This window comes from Microchirus variegatus (genome assembly GCF_963457635.1).
Source record: "Microchirus variegatus genome assembly, chromosome: 19".
NCBI classification, from domain to species: Eukaryota; Metazoa; Chordata; class Actinopteri; order Pleuronectiformes; family Soleidae; genus Microchirus; species Microchirus variegatus.
Window position 1 is genome coordinate 6,157,526 of NC_139820.1, and position 22,588 is coordinate 6,180,113.

General features: G+C 42.9%; 3 protein-coding genes across 3 annotated transcripts; 1 reads left to right on the forward strand and 2 right to left on the reverse strand.

Annotated features, from left to right (window-relative positions):
• Positions 1-19: 19 nt before the first annotated feature.
• On the reverse strand, positions 20-14,140 carry pdcd11 (programmed cell death 11). Its single transcript, XM_083905989.1, has 36 exons — positions 14,077-14,140; positions 13,715-13,836; positions 13,267-13,410; positions 12,985-13,149; positions 12,747-12,908; positions 12,527-12,647; positions 12,260-12,435; positions 11,914-12,021; positions 11,403-11,615; positions 11,173-11,297; positions 11,013-11,073; positions 10,716-10,862; positions 10,364-10,615; positions 9,994-10,119; positions 9,701-9,895; positions 9,416-9,586; positions 8,868-9,081; positions 8,636-8,785; positions 7,980-8,092; positions 7,303-7,802; positions 7,101-7,163; positions 6,301-6,397; positions 6,092-6,181; positions 5,908-6,010; positions 5,639-5,816; positions 5,382-5,438; positions 5,097-5,219; positions 4,880-5,002; positions 3,985-4,153; positions 3,508-3,639; positions 2,975-3,118; positions 2,627-2,877; positions 1,403-1,571; positions 1,165-1,318; positions 507-672; positions 20-410 (listed from the first exon to the last, which is right to left on the reverse strand). Exons 2-36 carry the CDS (start codon positions 13,814-13,816, stop codon positions 239-241), a joined length of 5,436 nt encoding a protein of 1,811 aa, XP_083762115.1. The 5' UTR covers positions 13,817-13,836; positions 14,077-14,140; the 3' UTR covers positions 20-238.
• Positions 14,141-14,310: 170 nt separating this feature from the next.
• On the forward strand, positions 14,311-15,936 carry atp5md (ATP synthase membrane subunit k). Its single transcript, XM_083905999.1, has 4 exons — positions 14,311-14,394; positions 15,436-15,537; positions 15,630-15,723; positions 15,807-15,936. The coding sequence occupies exons 2-3, from the start codon at positions 15,454-15,456 to the stop codon at positions 15,717-15,719; spliced, it is 174 nt and encodes a 57-aa protein (XP_083762125.1). The 5' UTR covers positions 14,311-14,394; positions 15,436-15,453; the 3' UTR covers positions 15,720-15,723; positions 15,807-15,936.
• A 384-nt stretch (positions 15,937-16,320) lies between these two features.
• On the reverse strand, positions 16,321-20,928 carry taf5 (TAF5 RNA polymerase II, TATA box binding protein (TBP)-associated factor; the record flags this gene model as incomplete). The annotated part of the gene is made up of 11 exons (XM_083905991.1): positions 16,321-16,535; positions 16,630-16,807; positions 16,922-17,099; positions 17,176-17,340; positions 17,418-17,547; positions 17,629-17,749; positions 17,856-17,991; positions 18,379-18,542; positions 19,130-19,445; positions 19,538-19,769; positions 20,496-20,928. The coding sequence occupies 11 exons, from the start codon at positions 20,926-20,928 to the stop codon at positions 16,321-16,323; spliced, it is 2,268 nt and encodes a 755-aa protein (XP_083762117.1).
• Positions 20,929-22,588: the final 1,660 nt, after the last annotated feature.

A 22,588-nucleotide genomic window follows, 5' to 3' on the forward strand; every position in this document is an offset into this window, starting at 1 on the left:
GTCACAAGGAACATTTTAAAAAGAAAACACATACATGGGGGGGGAAAAGTAATAATGTCATTTTTTTTACCGTTAGCTCATGTTCATTTACATACAAAAGTGATTAAAATGTAAGATGGTGAAATGCTGCAAAGTAGTTTGTTTTTAGACATGATTTGATGATTTATACAGATGACATTAAGGTTTTTATTATTTAAAAAGAAAAAAAAAATCTATCTGCTATCGCGAGAAAACCATTTTAGTTCGCGGCGTCGGTGCCTTTAGCTTCCACAAACTCCATGGCCTTCTCTTTGACCGCCTGGATGCTCTGCGGGGTGCCGTGCTTCTTCTCGTACTCCAGGTAGCGCTTGAAAAAGAACTTGATCTTTTTCACGGAAACGCTCAGGTGGATGACGCGATCGAAGAGCGCCCTGCGGGAGACAGGAAGTGGAGGGAAAACACCGTTAGAAACTTCCTGTTGCCTCCATAGCGATCGTGTTCTACCACAAAGAGTCTCATTGGCTCACCTGACGTCCTTCTGCGACCCGTGTTTGATCGTGAGGTCGATGAAGACGGACCAGAGATCCGTGCGTTTGGGATAACTCGTCAGGACTTTGTCCAACATGGCGATGCCTTTTTCCGCGTCGCCGTAGCGGAACTCGAGCTGAGCAAACTTAGCGATGACATCCACACCTGAGAGGGAGGATGACGACAAAGGAAAGTTTAATATAAGCGTTGGGCACGTTAATGCGTTAGCTGCGTCTTCAATTGCGCACGGCGCGTTTCCATGACGACTGACCGGAATAAGATGCTTGTGACGTCATGTTTACCCGACTCCCGATTGTTAAAATGAGTCTCTAAAGTAATGCTACACTTTAAAAACAGAGGCACACATACGCAGTACACAGGTACGCTGGGTATTTGTAGCCCTAACCCACTCCAGTTTGACTGTAGGTGCGCTAACCGCGCTAAAGGAGCTAGCGCAGCTAACGGAGCTAACTGGTAAACGGTGCCTGGACTCGCACGTAAACATGACGTCACATGCGTCTTTTTCCAGTCAGTCGTCATGGAAGCGCATCACGCCGTTAACGTCGACGCCGTTAGCATGCCCAGCACTAGCTAAAATAAACCTGTGGGGAAGAAACAGAGAAAAGAAAGCAACTGGACTTTGCTCAGCCATCTTACTTTCTTTGGTGGGCAGACTCTTCAGTGCCCTCTGCAGGAGAGAACTGGCAGCGTCGCTCTGACCCTGCTGGAGCAGGAAGGACCCGTAGCTCAGCCACACCTCTTTATTCTGACGGAAACGCTTCACCATCGTCTTGTACAGGCCCTCTGCCTCCTGCACGCGGCCACAAAACAAAACAGTTCAGTCAGAGAAATTTGACGAGCATAAAAACACAGAATGCAGCGTTAAAGACCATACCTTGATCTTGCTGGACTTGGCGTAGATGTCGGCCAGCTGCTGGTAGACGGGCATGGGCTCGCAGAACTGCACTGCCCGCTCAAACACTTTCTTCAGAGTCTCCTCGGTGCCGTACATGTTCTCCAGGTTGAGCAGGGCCACCCACACATTCAGCTTCTCCTGCTCCTCCCTGCACCCACACAGTAACAAAAAAGTGTTAAACAACAAAAGCAGGAAGTGCTGTTAACACACATTAATACTAAAAGAGATTCTGCCATAGAGTAGACTAGGGCCTGTGCGATAACAATGGACGTTTGCTGGTGATCATGTGAGGAGTGACCACAACAACGCTAGTAATTATGACTCAATGTTTGTCTTCCTACTGCACATCAATCAATACAGGACGCAGGAAACAGTAGGTTTAAGTTGATATTTACTCGTGCTTGGCACGTTCAACGTTAATGCATGTTAGCATGGCGCGTTTCCATGACGACTGACCCGGACAAAAACGTCATGTTTACGTGACAATTGTTAAAATTAGTATCTAAAGTAACACTAAACTTTGAGGACAGAGGTACACATATGCAGTACACAGGCGCTAAAGGAGCTAACGGAGCTAACTGGTAAACGGTGTCTGGAGTCCGGTGCCGTGGCACGCAAACATGGTGACACGCAAGTCTTTTTCTGGTCAGACGCCATGGAAACGTGGCATGCGCTAACGTACGCTGGTTATTTGTAGCTCTGCTCTTTTCATTTTCAACTGCAGGTGCGCTAAAGAAGCTAACGGAGCTAACTGGTAAACAGTGCCCAGACTCCGGTGCCGCGGCACGCCAACATGACATCACAGGCATCTTTTTCCAGTCATTCGCCATGGAAACGCGCCATGCATTAATGTGCGTTAACGTTGACACCGTTAACGCCGCAAACCACCGATAACGTGCCCAGCACTAATATTTACCTAAATATAATATTATTTGGCGATTTTCAAAAATGTTCAGGTTTTTTTTCTTCAAATTCACAAACTTTCAAGGATTTCAAGGACCGTGGGAACCGTGTCAACCAGTAACAACACCAAAGAAGAAGAAGGTCATACAAATGTGAAAACTCCTGAGAGTTGAGAAATAGCCACTACTAAAATGTAATGATTGAACCCTCCTTTTAGTAGCTAAAGTCTTTAAGAAGTGATAAATAGGGCTGAACAATCACATAAGCATAAACTAAAGATAATTTCATCAATGAGCCGACCTGAAGGAGATTGTTTTGAGAGCCCTCTCGGCCACAGCTCGGGCCTGTTCGATCTGCGTGGCCTGAAGGTGGTGAGCCATGAACTGGAGCCAAAGCAGAGAGCTGTTGGGGGAGGCGAGGAGCAGGCGCTCGAAGGCGGCGGCGTCTTCCGGCCGAAGGCTCGGGTCCATGAGCTCCGTTTCCTGTCGCACCAGCGCCTTCTCTGCCGCCTTTTTCTCCTGCTCCAGCGCATGACGGGACTTCTTCTGGGGCTGTGGAGAGCAGTCGTAAAGAGGAGAAGAAATCATGAATGCTTCTGCAAGACTATTGTTGAGCAGGACATGCGTTTTACTTCGACGTTCGCCTCACCTTACTGCTTCCTTCTTGTTCCTCTCCATCGCTGGAGTCTGCATCTTGTGGTGCAGACGCAGGTTTGAGGGAGTTTAGACCCACATCCCACGAGAAACCTGCTGCCACCTGTAGTCTGGATGGAGCTGCCGAGCTGCTCGTCACCTGCTGAGCAAACGGAAGGATATATATATATAGATATATATTTTTAGTCAGGGTGTTGAATAACACTTTTTTTCATGTCCAATTGATATCGATATCACAAGCTTGAGTATCTGATACTGTGTTTTTTTTATGCTGGGCATGCCTACGCTAATGCGCTAACGTGCGTTAAAGCTAACGCCGTTAATGCACGTGTTTAAACGACCAATCGGAAAAAGACGCGCAAGATGTCATGTTTATGTGCCGCAGCACCGGAGTCCAGGCACCGTAAACCTGACGTCACACACGTATTTTTCCGGTCAGTCGTCATGGAAACGCGTCATGTGTTAATGTGCATAAACGCGCCCAGTACTACCAAAAACACGACTGATTATGATTACGACCGATCTTACTTTCGGAGGCTCAGGTTTGGCCTCTTCCTCCTCCTCCTCCCTGAAGTACACCTCGACTCCACTGTCGCTATCGTCGGTCTTGGATTTCTTTGTTTTCTTCTTTTTCTTCGGAACTTGGGCCTCTGCTTGGTTCTGGCAATTTAGAGAACATAAGAACAACATGAAGGCAACAACAGTGGGTGTAATTAAAGCGTAAAGAGTATGCAGACAGACAGGAATGAGGCCCAGAATCAATGCAAGCAATTATTAACCGTCAGAACAGAGGATAATGAATGAATGCTGGATGAAGATGGATTGACCTGCCTGAGGAAGTGCTTCCACATATTGGTCGATTGCTCACCTTAAAACGTCCTCTTGTAAATTACAATGCAGAGCAGCGAGTCACGTAACACGTGTTTACGATTTAATGGACGGGGGAGAAGGAAAGACAGTCTGACGCGTGAGCAGAGGGGAAACTGAAGGCTGAGGCTTCGTTACCTGTTCGCTCTCAGACAGTGTGCGTTTCCTCTCCTTCTTAGTGTCGCGTTTCTTCTTCTCCTCTCCGACCAGACGCAGCGGCAGACCGAGAGACTCTGGGAGGACGTCCGGCTTGCCGGTGTCCGCGGGGAGAAGCGAGAGGTTGACGTACTCCTCCTCTTTGTCAATACTGAGGACGAGAATAGAAAGAGCCGCAGACTTAAAATGACACGACGACAAGTATTGATTTTAAAAACAACTGTAACCTGAAGCAGCGCCGGACAAAGACACAGCGTCAGCATTACACTTCTGGATTCTCTCCATTTGTCTGGATCAGTTTCTAATGTCTGGAACAATGACTTCTTTTCTTTTTTTGTCCTTTTACACATTTATGCGCCGCAAGGCATTTTAGCCCTAAAACTGAACACGTGTATATACGTATATATAGATATACATACATATATATCTATATATATATACATATATATCTATATATATACATAAACATATATGTATATATACATAAACATATATATACATATACACATATACATATATACACATATACATGCATACATACATATATGTATATATATACACACATATATACACACATGTATGTATGTATGTATGTGTATATATATATATATATATATATACACACACACGTATGTATGTATATATATATATATATATATATATATATATATATATACATACATATATATACACATACATACATATATATATACATACATACATACATATATACATACATACATATATATATACATACATACATACATATATACATATATACATACATACATACATATATACATATATACATACATACATACATACACATACATACAAACATATACATACATACATACACATATATATATACATTTACCTGAGGATCTTAGTGGTGAGCAGAGTGTTGGGAGGCACGTGTGTAGACAGGACTTTGTGATTGTTCACAAAGTACTTGGTGGACTGCTGAAGCTGCGCTCTGCCTGTGATTTGCCGAGACAACCTGGAAGACAGACGTGTGTGTGAGTGTGAGGAAAGCATGAGCTGGAGTTCATGTCACAAGAGTCACGCCATAGATGCAAAATCTCTCCGCTCACCTGATGAAGACGCCCTGCTCTCCCACAGACTTGACGTAGCCTCTGAGGACCTCACCCTCGTTCAGTTTGTCAAAAGATAAAACCTCGGGGTCTTTCACAGACTTGTCCTGCTGCACGTTCAGTCTAAAAGAGAAGAGCTTCATTTAAGTGACCCATAACAATCTGACCTCCCATTTTAAAGGATCCTGTATCACAATCTGGCCAGAGTCGCCCCCTGGTGGCTATTTAATAAATTATTCCTCCCTGATTGACATGATCAAATTTTGATCATGATATTTGTTATACCTTGATTGGCGTAAAGAGAGCTGCCACTTTCCATTTTCACTCTCCAGGAGGAAACACCTGTAGCAAAAGAGGAGGAAATAAAATGTGTCCAACAGTAAAACAAAATAAATTAATATTGCTTCTAAACATATTGATATTCAGTCCTGTCCTCAGGTTTTCAGACAGGCTGTAGGACGATGAGTTTCTCTTCTTTTGGATAATTAAAAGGCTGTAATCAGAAGACCTGAGAACTCTAGAGGGTTCATAGTAAATCAGACCTGAGAAGCTGATCCTTGCTGTAGCCGGCGAGGGGGTTTGGCCTGTAGGCGTCGGCCAGGTCAGTGACGGACACAGTGCCCATGCCTCCGAAGGGAAGCTTGACCAGGAGGCCGACCTGTGGCTGAACGTTCGTCACGACGCCCAAAGTAACGGTGCCTTCCTCCAGTTTATGGCCACCTGGAAAACACAGGAATCCCAGGAGTGAAGGTCTGTTTTTTGATTACTACTTGTGATTTAATAACTGCTGACAACAACAAATGATGATAACCTGTGAGTGACAGCACAAAGGGATGATTTTTGGAGCTAATTTCCACCACCGTGGCACGGACTGCTTGGCCCAGCTTGTAGAGTTTCTCTGGATGAGCGGCATTCTGAAAAATCAACAAACCCTCAATTTAAACGTGTTATTCCAGTACATATATAAAAAGACTCCGATGTGGCTTTAAACTTACTTTTGGATCAGTGATCATGGCTAAAAGTTCAACCGTGCCGGTGACACCGGGGTTGATCGTGACCTCCAAAGACTTCCTCTCTGGATTAAACTGAGGGCAAAGGTAACAAGCACAGGGAAACATTTGATTGTCGTTCTTTTGTCCTTTGTCAATTTGTGATAAAAAAAAAAGAGTACATTTTGGCGTAAATTACAATCTTTAAAACTTACCTTTGATACAAAGCATGTAATTTCGTCCCCGACCTTATAGCTGCTGAGTTTGTCTTTCGCTGTATCTTGCTTGAAATCGACACTTTTGTCCAGTTTGCTGCAGCGAGAGAGAAAAAATAGACGTAAAACTAAGAATTTAATATGTTAAATTCATACAAACAGTTCTGAACAGAAGAGGTTTATGATACAGTAGCTGTCATATATCGGTGTAATGTTATATTATTATAAAAAAGTACCCACAATTCAGCAAATTCAGTGAACTATCATGATGTTATATCACTTTTAAGACACCAAGTATCAAATATATGTGAAGTGATGTGACAAATTAACATTAAACTTTTTGTGGTTTAGCATAAAAAAAAAACTCTCCACTAGATGGCGCCAAGTTATCACTCTACCTAGAGCGATTATTAATGATTACCGAATAAATCGACAACTATTTTGATAATCGATTAAGCTTTTTTCAGGATTAAAACAAGATTTCTGACCGTTTCAGCCTCTTGGACAAAACAAGACATTCAAGAACATCTTCATTTCCAGATTTGACAAACACTGATCAACGTTTTTTTTAGCATTTTCTGACATTTTCTGGACCAAACGATGAAGCAATTATTCGGGAAAATAATCATTAGTTGCAGCTCTAATATCGTGATAATATTGTATCGTCATTTCAGTAATCATAATTTCCCACCCCTAAATATCAAATTGCTTACATTCGGATTACACAGCGACATTCGTGGTATCAAGCATTAGGTTATGCAACACTTCCATGTGGTACAACTCAAAAACAAAACACGTACCTTGGTATAAGTGTGAGCTCAGGAATGGTGTATGTGAATTTGGGATGAGAAAACGGCAAGAATCTATGGAGGGGGGGAAGAGATTTGAAAGTACAGAAAAAAAATTCATTATCAAGACTATAATTACAACACAGTCCTAATACTGTAGGCGTTTAACAACATCATATCAGGGGAAAGTAGATGAAGTTACAGCAGTGTTTACCTGTGACTTGAGGCTTCTCGTCCTCCGATGACCCTCACAGTGACGTCGCTGCCCACTTTGACCGAGGACGTCGGGAAAGAACCCAGACTCACTTTGTCGGCCTCCTTCACCTCCGACACGTGCACGCTGCCCGTGCTTCCGTCCTCCAGTGTCACCTGAATGCAGGTGGGCTTCACCGTCTTCACTTTCCCCTGCAGGATTTCGCCGAAGCAGTGACCTCTGGAGCTCACCTGGTTTTCCGAGCTCGTGCGCAGCCGTTTCGGCGCGGTGCGTTTCCACGACACCAGAGGGAGCCCTTGCATTTCCTGAAAGCTGGGTTCGATGACCTCAACCTCCAGAATCATGCCTCCCTTCAGCTTCTCCGACTCAGAGAGGAAGACCTCGTTCAGGTGATTGCTGGTCTGGATCACAGTGAGCTGCGCCGTGTCGTCCAGTGAGATGACGGCGAACTCTTTGTCTACGTGCTGCACCATCACGGTGTATTTGGATCCTTCACTTAACTGTAAACACAAACAGACACAAGGAATTATGGAGGATTAGGACACCAGGGAACTAGGTTCTGGGAAAAATAAGGGATAATATGTCTACTTTAAAATGACTTCCTCCTCAAACTATCCGAGTAAAAGCCCCTACAGCGTATGAAAGTGTGAAATGGCATCGAGGAGAGCAACACTCACAGATTTCTTCTTCATCAACAGTTTGGTCCGGACAGACACGTGGACGGTGTTGGACAGGACGTCAACATAAAGGACGACCGCGGTGACTTTCTGTCCTACAGTCAAGTTGACACCTGAAAAGAGCGATGCATGCAGTTGACAGTATATTATTGACTAGAACATACTAATGCATTTTTAAAATTGGCATAGGACAATTTTAGCCTTAAACGTGCCATATGTAAGAATGTGGCCAAAAACGGTTACTACATTCAAATTACCGAGGTCTTTTAGGTTTCGTTTTCTGATGGTACTGGCAACCCGTGGTTGCTCGGCAGCTGAGACTCTAATGACTGCAATGATTGGTAGACGGCGGTAGGTGGCACCACATGCCAGAACATAAACATGATTTGCAGTCTACAAATGATTTTTTTATGCAAATATTTTGTTTGTACTGTTGTTGTTGGTGAGTTCAGTTTGTCATATGAACATTATTCCTGAGTCTCTGTGACATATTAGGAGGATTGTATGGCCAGTTGCTTTAGATTTATTCCATAATGCACCTTTAAGCGATTTGCTTCAACATTATTGTTCAGTCCTACACGTATTCCAAAGTCTTGTAAATGGCATTCATCACAACTTAGCATTCACTTCTAAATGTGTCTACGTTTAATACACACCCATGACGTGGTACTTGCTGGCCAGTATGGTAGCACCGCCCAAATCATCAGATTTAAACGTTGCACCGTTGCCGTCCACAGCGTCTACTGTCATCTTCAGCTTCTGACCAACGGTGAGAGCAGCCAGCTGCTGGCGAAGTTCCCCGTTACCTGACGTGACGGCAGACGTTAACAAGAGGTTAGATCCTCCAAGGTCTGATTTTTTACGTGGAAATTAAGAACGCAAACATACCTCTCATCGCTAACATGTCACCCACAGCTCTTCTCTCCTGCAGACCGTTGATAAGTCTGGTCTGGGCGTCCGTCTCTGGCGCGATGACCTCGGAAATCTTCAACGTGACCAGGAAGCGGCGCTTTTCCTCGTCGAGGTTCGTCACCTTGGCGACGACGGTCTGGCCCAGCTGGAAGGCAGCCGCCGTGTCGCTGATGAACTTGTTGGTCATGGCCTGGGAAAAGAGAGCAAAAGAAAAATTTAGTATAGTATGATTTGATCAGGCAAAATGTCATCATTACATAATAACTAAATTAAATGGTTGATTAATAAACTTAATATTGTATATAGCGCTGGCCAACCCAGCACTAATCGTATAATCTTACATTCACCTCATTGGATTTTTACCCACACACTATGAATTGTGGGTACTTCGCCTTAGCAAAGTCTGTACATATGGTAAAGTCAGGAAAATGGCGCTCAAAGTGACAACATGACGACCTTCACACACTTGATGATTTCAAGGTCGTGAGGATAAAGAAACCCGTAACCCAAAGCCTTTTACTCACCGACTTGGGCGCGAGACCAACGAGGCCGTACGGGAACTCGACAAACACGCCGTAGGACATGATGTTCTTGACCCAGCCGATCAGCTGCATCCCGACTGTGATCTCTGAGAAATCCTTGGCGACCTCGCCCTCCTCCAGGGACCACCTCACCGTTGGCTTCTTAGTGAGAGACTTTAAAAGGAAGCAGTAGCTGAGGAAAACATCAGCGTTTGAGGTGTTTCCATATAGTATAGACTTCAGCAAGGCAAAAAAAACTAACTATAGACAATTAAGAAAACAGGATACGATGTGTCCTTTGTTCTTGTTGAAACAAACGACGTTAGAGACCACGTCTCCCTCCTGCAGGCTCTCCCACAACAGCTGGCAGTTGGACACGTGATCAGAGAGGTGCATGGTGGGTAAAACGGCGTGTATGTCGTCAGGGAGGATGGCGACCTCCACTCCGGTGTTTGACTTTTTCAGCACCTTGGCCTCCAGCCGCTGCATTAAAAAACACATTGCAGAGATCAGATAAGTAAAAATGTGGACGTCACGATTTAACTGAATACAATGAAAGAAGAAGAAAAAAAGAAACTTACTTTCCCAACCTCGCAGTCAACCTGGGGCTCGACAGCTGCCTCAGTGTCTCCCTCTGCTGCAGCTTTGAATGACAGCAGGAGCTTTTCCTTCTCCAGGTCACACTTGAGAACTCTAGTCTTTAACACCTGGACACAAACAACTATCAATAATACATCAATTTTCTCCATGAATTTTTTAGGTCCATAAAATGTCAGAAAACGCAAAAAAACATTGAAAGACAATGTTCTCGAATGCCTTGTTTTGTCCACAAACCAAAATGATTCAGTTTTAAGGATTTCTTTGTTATGTGGAGCAAAGAAACAAAGAAAATATTCACATTTAAGAAGCTAAAACGATCAGAAATTGTCAATTGTCGCTCAGTGTCCTCACCTGTCCGACATAGAAGATCTCCTCCGGATTGACGATGGCCACGGTGCTGAGCTCGCTCATCGGCACCAGGCCCTTGACGTTGTTGTAGAAGCGAACGATGCAGCCAAAGTCTTTGATGCAGACGATGAAGCCGTGGGACACGCGGCCCGGACGAGCGTCGGCGTAGGTGAGGAACAGCGGCAGGGAGCTTTCCACCAGGGCCTTCTTCCTGGTCAGATACAGCTTCCTGGTCTCCACGTCTACCGACAGCACCTGAGGAAGAATTAAGCACAAACACGGGTCAATAAGACACAGATTTGATTTTGTTTTTTGTTGGATTAAGAGGGGGGAAAAGGTAGAGAAATGCACTGACCCGACATTTGACCTTCATGTCCGCCACATACTTCTTCTCTGGGTTTTTGAGGATAATGTCAGACAGGTGGTTCTTCGGCACCAGGCCTTTAATGTGGTCAGAAAGATGCACAATCATCCCGTGCTCCAGCAGGGCCGACACTTTCCCCTAGGAGAGGCAGACACAAGGGAAAAAGGATGTGAGATGACAGATATATATACAAGACGAAATGTCTTTATTTTGTTGCTGTATCATATTTTTACCACTGGGTGTCACTATGATTTGTGATGTTATGAATAAATGAGAATCATTCCTTACCTCTACAACCTGACCGACCTGAAGATCATGATATCTGAAGAAAGGCCTCATAATCACACTCCTGGGAGAAAAAAAGAGACAATTTTTCTTTAAAAAAATGGAATTCAGAGATCGACACTCACTATGGGATGGGAGAAAAAATGTGAAGCCACAAACTTACATGCGCAGACTGGCAAAGTGGATTTGGTCAATGACACTGAAGTCCAGGATCCTGCAGGTGTGCTCAGGCTTTGCCAACACTCTGTTCTCATTTGTGGTTTCATTCGACTCCTTCAGGTGGTTCCTCTGTCAAGACAGACAATAAAATAATATCAAAAACAAGCTGCCTGAATAATAACAACGATCAGGTTTTATTCTTCACTACAGTCAAAACGGGTACCCGGGACTCACGTGTACAAACGCCAACGTTTGGTTCGGCAGTTCCAACAAGGCTCCGGACATGTGGTGAACGACGGTCATTTTACAGTCTTTCACCACCTCGCCAATGCGTTCGCCTCCAGCAGGGGCGGGCTCGACTTTTTGCTCAGGCTGAACGAGGTAGCTGCGCAGGCTCAAGCCCACCAGACGCGTGGAGGGATCCAGGTAGAGCACACAGGCTCGCACCTGGGTGGAATAATAGAAAACGTAAGATCAGTCACCAATTTCACCCAAGACAAATCCAGTGACACATATATATACATACATGTGTGTGTATACACATACACATATATATACATACATACACACACATATACATACAAATATACATATACACACATACATATATATACATATATATACATATATATATACATATATATATATATACACATACATATATACACATACATATATACATACACACATATACATACATACATACATACATACATATACACACACAATGCTGAGTCAGTTTTACCTCCTTCCCCTCCGTGTACTTGTCTGCCTGCTCTGGCTCCATATGGAGAAAGTCCACCTGGCCGGTGAAGGAGGACAGGAAGTCCAAAAGCAGACCATGTTTCGTCACCTGCAATAAACAGTAGAAGTTGTTACATTGTCATAAATAAATCGTGACTAAAACGAAATAAACTGATCAACAGCTACACATTCACTAAACAAAAAGTTTCATCCAGGTTAGACAGAATAAACATTGTTGTTAGTTTTTCATGTGTACACACACACATTGACTAGTAACACTGATTTGTTGGTTGGATCAACAGAGAAAATCCTGACCATTTTGTCGTGCTTATATATGTTTTATCTACCTTCTTAATGGTAGCTTTGACCAGAAGACCAGGCAGCAGGTTGGTGAGGTTCCAGCCATGCTCGGACTCAGCACAGGCTTGGGCGAAGGTCGAGGGACTGGAAGAAAGTCGGACGACTCGTCCTTCATTCTTGACTTCTTCCACTTTGCAAGTCAAAAACTGACCCACTTTCAGGTCTGCGGTCAAGAAAACGCAGAATAAAACATTAACACCATTGGAATGATTTCCCTCAGTGAATGAAAACTAAGCTAATCTACTTTCTCATACCGTCCAGGTTGTTGTGTTTGTCTTTTAATGCTTTCGTAGACAGGAAGGCTTTGGACCCGCTGATGCCAATGTCAATGATGCAGCCGTGATCCTCCACACTCTCCACACATCCGCTCAAGATCTAAAATCAAAAAAGACGTGTCAGTGCATTTTAGGTTTGAAAGAAAACAAAAGACGACTGAATATTTTCTTTGACAGATTATGTCCTTTAATGGCTCACCATGCCAGCTTTCAGAGAGCTTGAATTTAGAGCCTTGTTGACCAATTTTGGACTGGCCGACAGCTGGATGCTGGCAGACCCACTCTTGGCTATGTCCACCTTGGCAACTATACATCTTAACACCATGCCAGGGTAGAACAGGTGAGGGAGGGAGCAGATCTCCTAAGAAGCAGATATTATTAAGTACATTATGAAATATCCACACAGCATTTTCAAACCATCACTCCAGAAGGCCTACCTCTGTGTCCGTGGAGTCCAGCTGTTCACTGAGCAGCTTGGTGTACGAGTCGCTGACGTTCTTGATGCTCAGGAAGCCTTGGAGGCAGCAAGGCAGACTGACGATCACCTCAAAGTCTGTGACCTCCTTCACGCAGCCCAGCATCAGCATACCCTCCTTCACATTCTGTCAATAAAGAAATAGAAAGACCCAATATCAAGTCAGATACTGTGCTGAATGACTCTTTATTCAGTTTCCCCCACTACAAATAATTTCACAGAATTCACAGGATTGTTGAATTACCTTCGTGTGCAGGATTTCCACACACTTGGCTGCAGCGTTGAGAGTGAGGCCGTCTTTTTCTTTGTCCGTCTTCTGCTTCTTGACTTTCTTGCCGTCGTCTTTGACCGTCGCCCGTCTTTTCTTTGTTTCTGCTTGTTCATTTGACTGCAAGGAAAAAGCTACCGTTACCCATATAACAAGGAATCCACTGATAAATTCTTATGTGAGATTAAGTGAAGAGTGCACAATCCAGGGGAAAGGAAGGATACCCTGCCCACTGTATGAAGGAAGAGCATAGGTGTGTGTAGGAAAGAATACACAGCATGATATTGTTAGTAGGGCTGTAAGTAATGATTATTTACTAATCATCACAATACAGTTTATGAAATCAGCCTCTTTCTGTAGACATAACACCTTTACAAAGTCATCTGAATAGGAAAAGAGAGAAAGGCAAATAAACGAAGTCTACCTGGAATAGATTGTCCACTTCAGCCCTCTGCACCACTATTTTACTTTTCGTGGGGTCCTTTGCTGGCCCTCCTCGGGGGAAATCCTCATCCAATGATGCCATGATCGATGTTGTATTCAGTTCTGTAAAATATATATGTAGTGACTGCGATTAATCCGATTTAAAACCATTTATCAACACACGTCAACACTGAAAAGGTACATGAGGTAATCGCTAACTAGCACTAACATGTTTTAGCCGTTACGCTGGCAGAGTTAAGAAGTTTTAACCGTTCAAACAAATGTTCCAAACACAAACCTGATAACGACTTTTAGATATATATTAAATGTATTTTCATTAATAACAACGAAACGCGTCCTTACATTATTAAATGTCCGGTTTACAGTCTCTCCAAACACACATGTTATTCAGGAGCACGCCATGATGTTGACCCGGAAGCATAACTCTAAAGGCGTTTAATTATTTGTCCAATCACAGAGCACAAACATGATTGACACCTGTCGTCAGCCATTCAGCAATCGCGTTGGGGCCATACGTGTGAGTGACATCAATGTGGACCAATAGAAACGCAGGCTTGCGTCACTGAATGTGGGCGGGATTTCCTTGCGGATTTAGCGTTGCGGCCTCTGCTGAAGGGCACTTGTTTCATTCTATCTGCTCAGGGTCGTGTGTCATTAAAGGTAGGACAACACACACTTTAAACAAATACGTCAGTTCATGTTGGCTTTAGCAATACTTTGCAGCACACGTGTTGTATTTAAAACTCCTTCGTGACGATAAACTCATTGACAAACGGTTCAAATAGTTGGTTAGCTTATGGCTAACCTAGCAAGCTACGTTAGTGTGCTAACTAACGAGTTAGACAGTTGCCTGATGAAAGTTAGTCTAATTTAAATGACCGCTGTAATTCTGTTTAACAACCACAATGTGAATGAAAGCAAGGAAGTAAGATATGTGTCGTAAATAAATATTGTAACGCATTACTGCTCAAACTGGGTGTCCGACATGAGATTTAGAAGCAGCATGCTAAGGTTACCACCACTGAAGTCACAGATGTCATTATGTGCTCTAACTACAGTAACCAGTTCATAAATGCTAGTCAATGTGTGTTGACATTCAAACCGTGATCGTCACATTTAGTTATAAAAAGTGTCAAATAACATTGTGGCAATCTGTCAAACCTCAAGGTCTTATCTCCAATAAGCACGACATAACTCTATTTTCCTTTCAATTCACACTCAACGGCCACATTATTTGGTATACAGTAAATCTTCATAAGTGGCAGAAATGGCACATGGTGTTGTACTCTGCTGCCATAGACAATCTGCTTCGATAATTTATTTTTCTTTGATTGAAACCGGTAACGATTTGAGTTACTGTGTCCTCTGTATAATGTCAAACAAGTCTTGTCATTCGTCTTACCTCTGGCGTCAAGACAGGACCTCTTATTAAAACCATCAAGATGTTCTTTTTATATATAAAATACTCGGACCAGCCCATTTGGCACTAACAATCAAAGAAGACCTTCTTCATGGTCTTCTTGACCATGTCTACATGCCTAAATGCACTTGAGTTGCTGCATGTGATGTGATTGACTGGTACAATATAAAATAAACCTGCCAGAGAGTGTATACTGTAACTGCATTGTTATAAAATGTAAGGTTCAATGGGGGGAAAAAGTGCAATATTATTCATTCAAATGTTCTTTTTCCTCACGGTAGGACCATTAATTATCCATCATGGGAGGACATGACGCTGGAACACACCAGTTTACTGGATTTGCCAAGTACTTCAATTCGTACACAATCATCGGAAGGAGGAATGTAAGTTATTTGCAACTCTCCCTGTAACGATCGTTTACCGGACAGCCTTAAACCGTTCTAAAATATGAATTTGCTTGTGTCTTTAATTTTAGTGTGTCTTGGCCACATATGCCAGCATAGCAGCCATAGTCCTTTTCTTCAAATTGAAGCCCAAGAAACAAGCCGCCGTCACAGAAAAGTGATCATGTAAGTACGTTTTCAGCATTTTACGAAACAACTCCATCATTACTGTTCAATGTAATGATCTATTTATTTAATTTGTTCCACAGGTTTCCATTTTGACCATGTTTTCCAGCAGCTGGGAGTGGAGCGAGCAGCTAGATGTGCATGTAATAAAATATTACTGTTTGGTTTCTCAATGTTAACAATAAAGAACACTTATACCCATGACATAAAAAAACACTTTGTTTTATTTACAGTATACACCAGTATAAAAGACTATGATACAGAAATGTTAGCCATGTGTCGAGTAAAGTTGTACACACGGCAGTGATTTATGCATGGTCCTCAAACAGCGATGGCACTTCTCTCAGGCAAACGAGTATCTACAAAAGACAAAGTTAGATTTGGAGCCAAAATCTCTCAGACTTTTGATCAGTACACGAGTGGGCTAACCTTATTTTAAAACTCAATCACAGCTAAACGTCCATCAGGTGTGCAGATTCTAACAGTTTCCTACTGCCCCACGAATCACCCGACTTTTCTGGAGCACTCTGAGACCAACCTTTAGCTTAATTTCAAGCCTCCATTGATTTTCTTTTCTTCTCATAATTTAGTAATGTCTTATGGATTGTAGGCCCCAGCAGACAACAGCAGGTTCCTCCGCGTGAAGTGAAGGTGTATGACCGGTGTTGATTTAGTCATATAGGTGCCCAGCAGCAGCTCCTGTGAGTTATCTTGTAGATGAATGTGTCCTGTAGCTGCTGTGAAGTCGTCCGTCTCTAAATCGTCAAACGCTTTCGTTGCGTTCCACAGACGAACGGTGTTGTCCATGGAACCTACAGAGGAGAGCAGGAGACAGTTTTGCCGTATGAAGACACGTTGCAAACATAATCTGTTCCACAGTTGAAAGAGAAGTTGTGGAACACTCACCAGAGGCGAGGATCTCGCCGTCCCTGCTGAACTTCAGGGAGTAGATGGTATCGGTATGGCCTTTGAGCTCCGTAATCATCAGCCCGTGACCGATGTCCCACAGAAGAACTCTTCCATCTGTGGCTCCAGACGCCAAGAACTTCCCATTTGGAGAGAAAGCTAGCGTATGGATAGGACCCTGGAAGATGAAGTTAAAAGCTTGGCTCATCTGTGAATCTTCAAATCACATCAAGCCCAAACACACAATTCCAGTGACATTCTGTAAAGCATGGTAACTGGCGATGTATCTGACCTTATGACCTGTGAAGATACGGACACAGTTTCCATTCAGGACGTCCCAGAGGCGGATCGTCCGGTCGGACGACCCCGTCACTAAATAATTGGAGTTGGGGTGGAAACGGGTGCAGGTGACGTCCGCTAGATGACCAGAAAAGATCCGTAGAGGCTGGTAGTGATCCGTCGCCCACAGACTGTTGAAGTGATGACGCAGACGTGTAAAGAGAGCAGTATATTTACATATCACATATCAGTGATGCACATTCTTACCGGGCAACTCTGTCATGTCCTCCAGAGACAAAATAGTAGCCATGGGGAGAAAAGTCGGTGTCCCACACTGGGTAATTGTGGCCCTTGTAGCCCACTAGACAAGTAAATGTTAAAAGACTCCACAGCCTGACCGTACCATCTTCAGAACTTGACAGTAGGTAGTTTCTGAAAGATGAAACAGACAAAAATAATGTTATACGTTCACTTTTGACAAACACTTGCAACACCAGAGCTGTATTTACCTGTCCGGGCTGAAACTGATGCCATATACTGGACCGCTGTGTCCGTAGAGGACCTTTGACTCACTGGCCGTCTTCTCGTCCATGATCCTCTCCAGCACATCATCGGACTCTTTGTCAATATTGTTCAAGTCTTGAGAGACGACAGGAAATATGAGAATTTTGTGAATGCAAACATTTTCTAACAACAAAGGGAGTAAAAAAAATACTCTACCTGCTGCAGATTTGACCTTGCGGAGCTTCTTTGGTGTGATGCTCCACACCCGCACTGTGGAATCAGCGAAGCCTCCTGCAATCAGGCTGGAGTCGTCTGTGAAGTCCACTGCAGTCAAACCCTGCAGCGCAAACAGTGTTATGTAATCAGAACCGATTTGCACTGACAAAAACAGTTTCATATGGATATGAACACATAGTGCATCATTGTTTTCATGAGGGTTTTACCTGGTATGCATTTAGGAAAGTGTAGAAGCAGATGGACGGGAGGTTATCCGGTCCTAGGCGGATCTTCTTGGTGGCTTCCTTCATGTACATGATCTTATCGAGTTTGTCTGAATCCTTTAATTCTGGCAAAGGTATCCTAAGCAACAGCAAACAAACAAAAGAATAAGTTTCAGGCAAGTCAGTCTGGAATATTTCTAACAATGAGCTCACAAATTATCTGAAATAAAATCTACAGTATCTTTCAAACATTGTCAGTTTTGACAGGTGAAATGCTAGAAACGATTGACCTGGCATTTACCTGATAGGCAATGTCATTCAAATTAAAGTTTCATAAATGGTATATCTGAATAAAAGACAGTTCCCTAAAAGAGGATTTTCAATTTTTCAACTGACAAAAGTTGCTCATGTTCTGGAATTTTCAAATTAACTCTACTCTAATGCAGCACAGACAAGCTCGATAAAATCCCAGTGGTGAGTTGCAGAACGAAGCAGAATATTACAGTGTTAAAAAAATAGTCCCTACCTAGTTTGAGAGGGTGCATTCGGATCCTGTTTTTTGCTTTTGGAGCCCATATTGTCCTTTTTCGGCTTCTTCTTCTTGGGCTTCCCCTCCTCGTTCTCTGCCTCCTCATCCTCGTCATCGAGGGGAAGCTCAATCTCAGGCTCCTTCAGTAATCCATAGTAAACCTAAAAGCAAGTCCAATAGAAAATGAAAAGTGAACATGTTGTAAATTGAGCAACACTACCGTTCAAAAGTTTGGGGTCACGTAGAAATTTCCTTTTTTTTGAAGGAAAAGCACTTTTTTCCAGTGAATATAACATTAAATGAATCAGAAATACACTCTATACATTGTTAATGTGGTAAACGACTATTCTAGCTGCAAACATCTGGTTTTTAATGGAATATGTACATAGGTGTATAGAGGCTCATTTCCAGCAACCATCTCTCCAGTGTTCTAATGGTACATTGTGTTTGCTAATCATGTTAGAAGGCTATTGGATGATTAGAAAACCCTTGTGCAATGATGTTAGCACAGCTGAAAACAGTTTTGCTGGTTCTATTTTTGAATAAATATCATTATTTCTAATCTTTTCAATGTCTTGACTACATTTTGCAACTCTTTTGATGAATAAAAGTGTGACTTATAATAGAAAGTGTATAGGTGACCCCAAACTTTTGAACAGTAGTGTACATTATTAAAATAAAAAAAAAAGTAGTGAGACAAAGACGGCACACATCTTGTATAATATGTATGTTGGTGTATAAAACTAACCTTGGTCTTATTGGCTTCTCGTCTTCCCTCTCCAGCCAAGCTGCCGGACATGGCATCGATCTGGCTCTTGCTGCGTGGAATGCCATCAAAAATGTCAATGTACAGGTGTTCTTGGATTATATTCCAGATCTGGTTGTTCTGCCGCTCCTGCAGGTGTCTCTTCAGAAGCTGGTAAGAATCGCGGGAGATGCGCAGGACAAATTTGCTCGTGCGGAAGTCCAGGAGCGTTTCGTTGCCTCTCATGTGCTCCTTCTTTGAAAGGCTGGACAAAATACGCAAGTCGTCTTCATAGTAGCACTCCTGGTCCCCACTAAACCTGAGATAGACGACAAAAGTAAAGAGTTTTACATGACTGAATATTTAGGGGGGGGGGGGGATCAAATACATTTTGAAGAAAGGGAAACTCACTTTGCGAAAAAAGCCTTGGCCACGTTTTCATGATTGTTGTACACCAACTCCAGATACATGTGCACAAACAGCGGGTAGAAGACCTGCGACAGCTCCGCCCTGTGACAGTCCAACACGTTTTCGATGAACTTCTTCAGGCCGCTGTAGTAGACGTCGTACAGAGCCGGGTCTCCCTGCTGGCTGTAAGCCGACAGCACCACATTCACATCGGGCTGATCCTCACCAGCTGTGGCTGAAAAACAACAAGAAAAGGACAAGTGAGACACAGCTGCATAACCCTGCAGAAAAACATCCTTCTTTACATTCATTTGACAGAGGGATTGTTTGAATCAAAGCAGGTGATGTTGATAATTGCTGTGTTTGTGGAGTGTATAAAAAATCTTATTGATATGTTTTTAACTTGTTTTATATCCCAACTGAATTCAGTATCTTCAATGCACCCCCATTAACTATTCATTATTCTACACTGTAATACTTTCTGGTGTCTATAATGCACCTTTGCCATTTGTTGCTATATGTGCTGCTGCAACATTAGAAAGCCCGATTATTGTAATTAAATTACTTATTTTGAATTTATTGATTATTCTCCAGCTCTAATTCAGCTGTCAGATAATCCACACAACAAGACACTTGAAGGCTGTAAATCTGATTAAAGGTTCCGGTGCGAACCTTTAATTTGAAGGCAAACGTATATACAATACATCATGAAACACCAAAGAAAGTTCTGGACCAAGTGAAGAAACTGCGCATGAAGACCTTCTACTGTGTAATGTTATAAATGCAGCATTACTGTTAATAATAATATAGTGGAGTTCTACTTTAAGTTTTTCCTCTCCATTATATATCGACTTTATTTTTATAACTGTTTTGTTACCATAGAAAGTCGCATGTGATGTTACATTACCCGGAAACGTTTAAATGTTAATCGGTGTTTCACGAGCCAATGACTGTGTCGGACCTTTTTTCGGCGACGGTGCTCTGGCTGAGGATGAGACGGTCACCCGGCTGAGAAGAGAGTTTGAATCCACGGCTTCCGTGTCCGCACCTCCGGTCCCAGACGAGTCTCCCGCCTTCGCTTCTAGTGAATTCTCCGGTAGACCCGCTTCACGGCGTAATATTTCGACGGACTCGCTCAGGTTGTTCTTTCGGAGGAACTGCAGGACCGCCAACAGCGTCTGCTGGTCCTCCGGGGTTCCCGCCGGCGTTGCCGTCGTCGCCGTCGTCGCCGCCGCCGCCGTTTTGTTGCCCCCAGCCGTAGCGCTGGGGCCGGGCGACGCGGAAAGCACTTTGCCGTCGTTCGCATTGTTATTTACCCAGCCGTCGCTCGGTGGTTCCGTTTTTATGTCTTTCTCATTATCCGCGTCGACCAGACCACCTTGTACGGCCGCCATTTTAAAAATGAAGTACGCATGCGCGAGCTTGAAAAAATGAGAAGTCTGACTGCACAAGATGGAGTCACCTGATTGGTGCTCGGAACGATCAAAGGCACGCCCCCTTCCCTCCACTCCAGCGTCCTATTGGTCGCTTGACTTTGATGACGATCAGTATGGAGGACGAGACCTGACATGTCAATAAATAATTAAATAAATGCAGGCATAAATAGATACAGAAACGAATACATGCTTTACATTTATTTATTCCTGTATACATTTATTTATTGATGTCAGGTCTCATCCTCCATAGATCAGACCTGCAGTTACACAATCCACTACCAATGATGAAAATGCACTTTTTATAATAAAATATTCCCTTATAACTATACATGTACTCATAAATGCTTCAGGAAAGTAACTTATAAAAAAAAAAATTAGACCATGAAGGTCAAGAATGTTTAGAGTAATTAAAGTATATGAATTTATTGAATATTCCCAAATAGATTCAAAACAAGATGGCACGTTACCACAAGATGCCATTATAATATTAACTGCTTTACTAAGGTTGAGAACCTACGTACTGCATCTTTAAAATTGGCATAGGACAATCACATTTTAATTTGTTTAAATTAATAATCGAGTAATTGTCTCAGCTCTATATATTATGTTATAGATTCAAAACAAGATGGCACATTACCATAAGATGCCATTATAATATTAACTACTTTACTAAGGTTGAGAACATACGTACTGTATCTTTAAAATTGGCATAGGACAATCAAAACATTGAAATGTTTTAATTTATAATATTAGTAATATATTATTACCAGTGAGTGGACTGCTTGGTTTTGACTGCAAACAGTCGTCATCATTATATAATGTACCGTTTTGTACCAGGAGGTGGCTCTTTCCTCCCGCACAACCCCTGCACATGATTCAAAACCTTGCTCTTGGTCCCGGTGGACAATGTGGTTTCAGTGTTGTGGAGAAACTGGAGCAGGAGCAATCATCTCTACTATCAACTGATCGTTTGGCGTTTCCTGGTCAATCGATAATGAGTTGTTGTTTTTATTTTTTCATACCGAGATTGTTTGATTCATTGATATGATTATACAATTCCCCTTCAATTCTCTTAAGATAAGTCGCAGGAAATGTATTATTTCCTGACAACACTCAACAATATGTCAACGCTTCATTAATCAAATGTTTAATGATATTTTTTTGTCAGCAGAGAAGGTGAAAAACAGCAACTGCGTCGACGAATCATCAGCAGTTCACTTCACTTTCTGCTGAGGCTGGATTTCACACACTTCCCCAAACAATGAGGGGCTTCCTTTGAGAGGCACTCGCATATCTGCTGAGTGTGCATCTGTCACTCAAACGTCACATCTAAGCAGTAATCCATTTTTATTTACTTTTTCTTTCTTTTTGAACATTGCAAAAGCAAGTATTTCTTATGCACACCTCATGTGCAAATCATTTCTGGTTTATTTTGACAGTTCGCCCCATATCCAGCAGGTTTTTATCGTGCGTCCACGACGTGGCCTGGAACAAAAGGAAGAAGCAGGTTCCCAGCTGAGGCGAGCAGGGGCGTTGTATAACATTGCAGCTCAGGAGCTACACACCCATGGAGGAGGAGGTGGGAAAAGGGGGTTGGGTTAGGGGCTGGTGGATGTCG

Excerpts from the sequence above, each read along its gene's own strand:
- pdcd11 (XM_083905989.1), bottom strand. The coding sequence starts at position 13,816 with ATGGCATCATTGGATGAGGATTTCCCCCGAGGAGGGCCAGCAAAGGAC. Across the intron at positions 10,120-10,363 it reads AGATCTTCTATGTCGGACAG|GTGTTAAAGACTAGAGTTCT; the intron begins GTGAGGACACTG and ends GTTTGTGTCCAG. Across the intron at positions 3,119-3,507 it reads CCAAACCTGAGCCTCCGAAA|GTGACGAGCAGCTCGGCAGC; the intron begins GTAAGATCGGTC and ends TTTGCTCAGCAG.
- atp5md (XM_083905999.1), top strand. The coding sequence starts at position 15,454 with ATGGGAGGACATGACGCTGGAACACACCAGTTTACTGGATTTGCCAAG. Across the intron at positions 15,538-15,629 it reads CAATCATCGGAAGGAGGAAT|TGTGTCTTGGCCACATATGC; the intron begins GTAAGTTATTTG and ends CTTTAATTTTAG.